General features: G+C 24.7%; 1 protein-coding gene across 1 annotated transcript; it reads left to right on the top strand.

Moving 5' to 3' along the window:
- Positions 1 to 2,001: 2,001 nt before the first annotated feature.
- LOC106766605 (aspartic proteinase CDR1-like) lies at positions 2,002 to 3,313 on the top strand. The gene has a single exon (XM_022783036.1). It carries the CDS (start codon positions 2,003 to 2,005, stop codon positions 3,311 to 3,313), a length of 1,311 nt encoding a protein of 436 aa, XP_022638757.1. The 5' UTR covers position 2,002.
- The last annotated feature ends 2,638 nt before the right edge of the window (positions 3,314 to 5,951 follow it).

Below are 5,951 nucleotides of genomic sequence, written 5' to 3'. Positions count from 1 at the left end.
AAAAATACCAAAATGCCATTAATGTGGTGTGATGATGCTAAGGATATACTTGTCGATTTTTTCGAAAAAGGAAAATGGCAAAAACACCATCATTTGGGATAGGTGACAAATGAGATGGGTTAATGAGGTAAATTACCTAATGGGAAAATTTCTTAATTATAAATTGACTATAAATATTAATTTAAAATATATAAGAAAAATGAGAGATAATTAATTATATTATTGATAAAGCTCATAAAATAGATTATAAGTGACCTTTTAAAAAATATTCTGACTCAGTCCATAATAAATTCATGGATTAAACAAGGTTACTCACTTATTTTCTTTTTAAAAAAATATTTTTTTTAATTTTATTTTTCTTTAATAATTTTAATATAAAGACTAAAATTAAATTTAAATTACTAAAATAACAATTATAATGTACTTTCTTCATAAACATGTGGATACTTGTTTAAACATCCTTAAATTTATTGTCTGAACTATGTGAATAGACGACATGACTAGGTACACTTTGAAGTAGTAAGCTCTAATGGTCTGACTACTAATCATAGTCGGCCAATTAGTATATTATGACGACATGACCGACTAAAGATTACCAAATATATTCCTCATGTGGAAAATTTATTTAAGGTGATTATTAAGTAGATGGATTAACCAAAGACTAATCAAAGTAATTAATTAGTTGTATGGATCATACTCATCTAGGTAAAAAAGTCATAAGAATAGTATAAATAACACGTAATATGAGATAAATTAATTAAGTTCATTTATTTTAGCATTAAATACTTTTTCACATACTTGTCTGACTTAAGCGTAAGATTATCCCTTAAAAAAGATTAATATTACTAAAATTAAAGACTTGAAGCGTGTACAAACAGCCTTTACATTATATACATTTGGTATGTAAAGATATATTACAATTATAAAAAATCGTTATATTATATAATGATAAAATAAATACATTAATTAATATATATAAACTAACATATAGAAATGAAAATTTGAAATGTTATATTAATATGCATACTAAATATAAATATTTTAAATTCTTTTCTTTACTTCTTTTATTATAGCTCTCAACGGATTGAAAGTCATATTCTTAATAAATCTAGTTTAATTTTGTCCATATTAAAATTTACAAAGATTCAAATTTGCGTTGGGTACAATTTACTAATAAGCTTTTAACCTAATTAGAGGACTCTAATTATTTATGAATCACAAAAAAATCTATATTTTAAATAAAAAATTGATAATATTTTATTAAAATGTATATAATTAATGCTAAATACTCAAAAACCCATATTCATAGTTAAAGTGTCAAATCCTTAAAACACTTACAATATAATGATTTTATAAGAATTTTCTTATGATGTTATTTTATATTAAGAGGATCTCAACATGTTTATTAACGTTTTCTCTAATAATTAAGCTTTCATATAAGTTTAGTATGTTCATAATTCTTTATTTATTTAAATTTATTATTACAATTAAATATTAATAAAATGTGAACTCTAGCTGATCACATTCATATAAAAATCTTAACTTTAGGATAGTCTTATAAAGTTAATTAATTCTCCATTACCTTTCAAATGTCATAATTCTATATACAAAAAAGATAAAATAATAAATTTTCAGTAAAATTATAAATTAAAATTAGCCAAATCACACTTAATATATGTATTGAATTATCAATTATGTAATTCCACAGAAGATTATTGCTCTTACAACTTTTAATTGAACTCTAGACATTTTAAAAGGGAAGAATTTCCCAGTATTTTCATTTCAGTTAACTTCTATAAGAGATATTACGTTTAATATTTGATCTAATACGTAACCGATTTGAAATATTTTGATGACAAAAGACAAAATCTAAAACCCTAAAAATTGCACACTATTTTCTCAAACAATTCCACCAACTCTCTCAGTCACACATGAACTCCAAAACCTTATAAAAAGCCACAAGGAACTACTTGCAGTTACTGTCTTTATAGAGATGAAGAAAATGTCATGCTTTTCTTCTCTTCTTGTTCTTCTGTGTCTCTACAACCTCTCTTTCTTAGAAGCTCTAAATGGTGGATTCAGTGTGGAGATAATCCACCGTGATTCACCAAAATCACCGTTCTATAGTTCCTCAGAAACAAAATTCCAAAGGGTTTCCAATGCTCTGCGTCGTTCCATAAACCGTGGCAACCATTTCAGCAAATCCATGGTGTTTCCAAACACAGTAAGTGCAACTGTGATACCAGATTTTGGTGAATATCTGATGAGGTATGCAGTTGGAACTCCACCCCGTAAGGTGTTTGGAGTTCTTGATACAGGCAGTGACATCATTTGGTTGCAATGCAAACCATGTAGAAAATGTTACAGTCAAGCCACACCTGTGTTTAATCCTTCAAAGTCCACAACATACAAAACCATCCGTTGCAATTCTACCATATGCCATTCTGTGCAAGGTACCTCTTGCTCCTCTTCTAGCATCACCAAACACTGTAAATATGATATCAGCTATGGTGATGGTTCATTCTCACATGGAGATTTGAGTGTGGAGACCCTCACTTTAGGCTCCACCAATGGGTCTCCCATCCCACTTCCAAGAACTGCAATAGGGTGTGGCCATAACAATAGCATGCACTTCAAAGGGAAAAATTCTGGCATAGTTGGCCTAGGACGTGGACGTGTGTCCCTTATAAATCAATTGGGTTCTTCAGTAGGTTGGAAATTTTCTTATTGTTTGGTCCCAGAAACTCTGCCTTCCAATGCAAGTAGCAGACTGCATTTTGGAGATGCTGCTGTGGTTCAAGGACATGGAACTGTCTCAACCCCATTGTTTTCTAAACCACAACAAGTATTTTACTACCTAAGGCTAGAAGGGTTCAGTGTGGGAAGACATAGAAGAGAATTTGGAAGCTCTTTGTCTAGATTTGGAGGAGAGGGAAATATCGTTATTGACTCAGGTACAACACTGACACTTTTGCCATATGATGTTTACAGATGGTTGGAATCAGCAGTGTCACATGCAGTTAAACTGAAGCCTGTTGAGGATCCAAATCATGTGTTGGGACTCTGCTACAGAGGTACATTGTATAAACTAGATATTCCAGTGATCACAGCACACTTTAGAGGGGCTAATGTGTTGCTGCATCCTATGAACACCTTTGTTGAAGTGGCTGATAAGGTTTGGTGCTTGGCTTTTCAGCCAACTCAAAATGGTGCTGCTGTCTTTGGAAACTTGGCTCAGCAAAACCTTTTGGTTGGCTATGATCTGAAAAAAAATACTGTGTCTTTTAAGCAAACAGATTGCACTAAGATGTGATTATTTCTTGTTTATTATTACTTACTCTAACTAGAATAAATTATACATGTTATTTTATGTTTTGTGTTGCATTATAGAGAGTTCGTATGACAGAGAGAAGATATATCATCGAATAAGTAATGAGTTAGGAGTGTTCCTTTCCTTTTTCATACACTTCCAAAAATACAACTTTTTTATTATTTTTTTTTTAAATTTTTCTCTTCTCTCTTCATTCTATTTTATCTTTTAATTAGTTTTCGTTAAGAGTTGAATAATTTTCAAAAGAGAAAAGATAGTTTGACACGGTTTAGAAAAATAACACTCATTTGACACTACTTTTAATAATATAATAATATATATTATTATTTTAAATTTAAAAAATAATAGAATTATAATTAAAATATTATTGTTTAGCGTGTCAAATGAAAGTAATTTGTCTTTTGTGCGTGTCAAAGTACTCCTGCTCTTTTCAAAAACTGATAAAAGTTTCTTTTTCTCTTTTTGAAAACAAAAAAAAAATGTATTTCGAAAAACGTTTATTCCTTAAACGTAATAAGTCGTATAAAAAAACATATTAAATTAAAAAATAATAAAATAAAATAAATTTACAAAAAATTAATTTTGAAAAACCAAAATAAAAGAAAACTAACAAAATTTAACAATTTTAAATAAAAAATATTTACCAAATACAATTGCAATATTTAAAAGAAATCAACTAAAATTAAATTAAAAAATTATAGAGAAATAATAAAAATCAATATAATTTTAAATAGAAAAATATTTTAATTTCAATCATTTAATATTGCAAATTTATTACAACAAACAAAACATAAAATTAATAATTAAAATTAAATAACGAAAAACATAAAACTTAAAATAACAATAATTTTATTTTACTTATATTGATTTTTTTTATATAATTGTTTAATTTAATTTTAGTTCATTATTTAAATATTATAATTGTATTTACTTGTTATTTTTTATTTGAAATTGTGTTAATTATTTTTCTTTTCTATTTTGTTTGTTTTATTTTGATTTTTCAAAATTTTTTATTTGTTATTTTTTATTATAAAATTAATATATTGTTTTAAACTTATTTCAAAATACGCTTAAGGACATGTACCAAAATAGTTTCAAGGTATTTTGAAATACGTTTATTCTTTAGATGAAATACATTCATCGACTTTCGAAAGATTAAGAAAAAACATGTTTTTGCAACCTTAATCGATTTTCAAAAGCTATTAAATTTTTAATCGATTTTCGAAAGTTGGTAAAGAAATAAAAGGATGTAGTTAAGGATGACAAAAAAATCTGCGATTATATCAAAAAAGTATTTACTTTCCGTGATTGCGGGTAACAGATATTAAAATACCCATTTATAAACGAATTGTGTTTGGATATTAGATTATCCGACCTCTGGAGACCCATTACTTGCAAAAGATAAAAATAATAATTTAATTTATATTTTATTTAATTAATTTTAATTTAAAATAAAAATAGTTTGTATTTTATTAGATTAATTTAAATTAAAATTAAATTTTAATTTATATTTTATTTTATTTATATTAAATTTTATATACTTCTTTGTGATTTTAATTAAATTTTTCTTTTAAAATGTATAAAATTTTGAAAGTACAGGAAAAATAGGTACATAGAGAAACATTCTTGAATTAAAACGTCTTAGTTTAGAATTTCTTTAGTTTTTTGAAAAAAATTATGTCAATTATTTATGAATTTTGTGAGAACAAGCATTAGGACAGTATGATTTTACCTTTTGGAGGAAAATTTCAGAAATTAAGATTTGAAATAAGCGTGAGTTACTCATTGGTGTTTTAGTTAATTATTAGCATTTAATAACAATTATTAATTTCTAATTAATACTATCAATGAAATGGTGAAAAAACATTAATCATATAGAACCAAAATCATCAATGTTAATTATTAGCATTTAATAATAATTACTAATTGCTCATTACTTCTATAAATGAAATGATGAACAAACATTAATCATAGAGAAAAAATATAAGTGTTAATCACTTTATATTTTGTCACCGTCACATAATTTATTTTTACTTAATTAAGTTTTAAATACCTACTAGAAACTTTTAATTCAGTTTCCTATAAATTTTTGTGAATTATGAGTCTCTAAAATTTTAAAATTTTCAATTGAGTTTCTGTAATTAAATATTTCTGTTAATTATGTGGGATAATAATTATCTACTATTAAGGCACTGCTTAAATATCATCACATAATACTTTATTACAAAAGACCTTATGAGATCTCTGTCAAAGATTTAGTGTATTTAATAAAAGTTATTTCTAATTTATATAAATTATAATTATAAAATCAAAAATGAAAAAGTTAAATAAATAAAAAAACAAAAAAATTATGAAATTATAAAATTGTAAAATTATAAATTTATAAATTTAAATAATTATAAATTTAAAAAATTTAAAGAATTATAAAATTATAAAATTATAAAATTATGAAATTACAAAATTATAAAATTATAAAATTATATAATTATAAAATTACAAAATACCAAAATTACAAAATTACAAAATTATAAAATTATAAAATTATAAAATTATAAAATTATAAAATTATAAAATTATAAAATTATAAAATTATAAAATTATAAAATTATAAAATTATAAA

Source organism: Vigna radiata, chromosome 7, assembly GCF_000741045.1.
Source record: "Vigna radiata var. radiata cultivar VC1973A chromosome 7, Vradiata_ver6, whole genome shotgun sequence".
Taxonomy (NCBI): Eukaryota; Viridiplantae; Streptophyta; class Magnoliopsida; order Fabales; family Fabaceae; genus Vigna; species Vigna radiata.
Note: the sequence above shows the minus strand (reverse complement) of the source record. Positions and strands in the feature narration are given on the sequence as shown.

What these genes read in the sequence shown, in the direction of transcription:
- LOC106766605 (XM_022783036.1), top strand. Translation starts at nt 2,003, where the DNA reads ATGTCATGCTTTTCTTCTCTTCTTGTTCTTCTGTGTCTCTACAACCTC.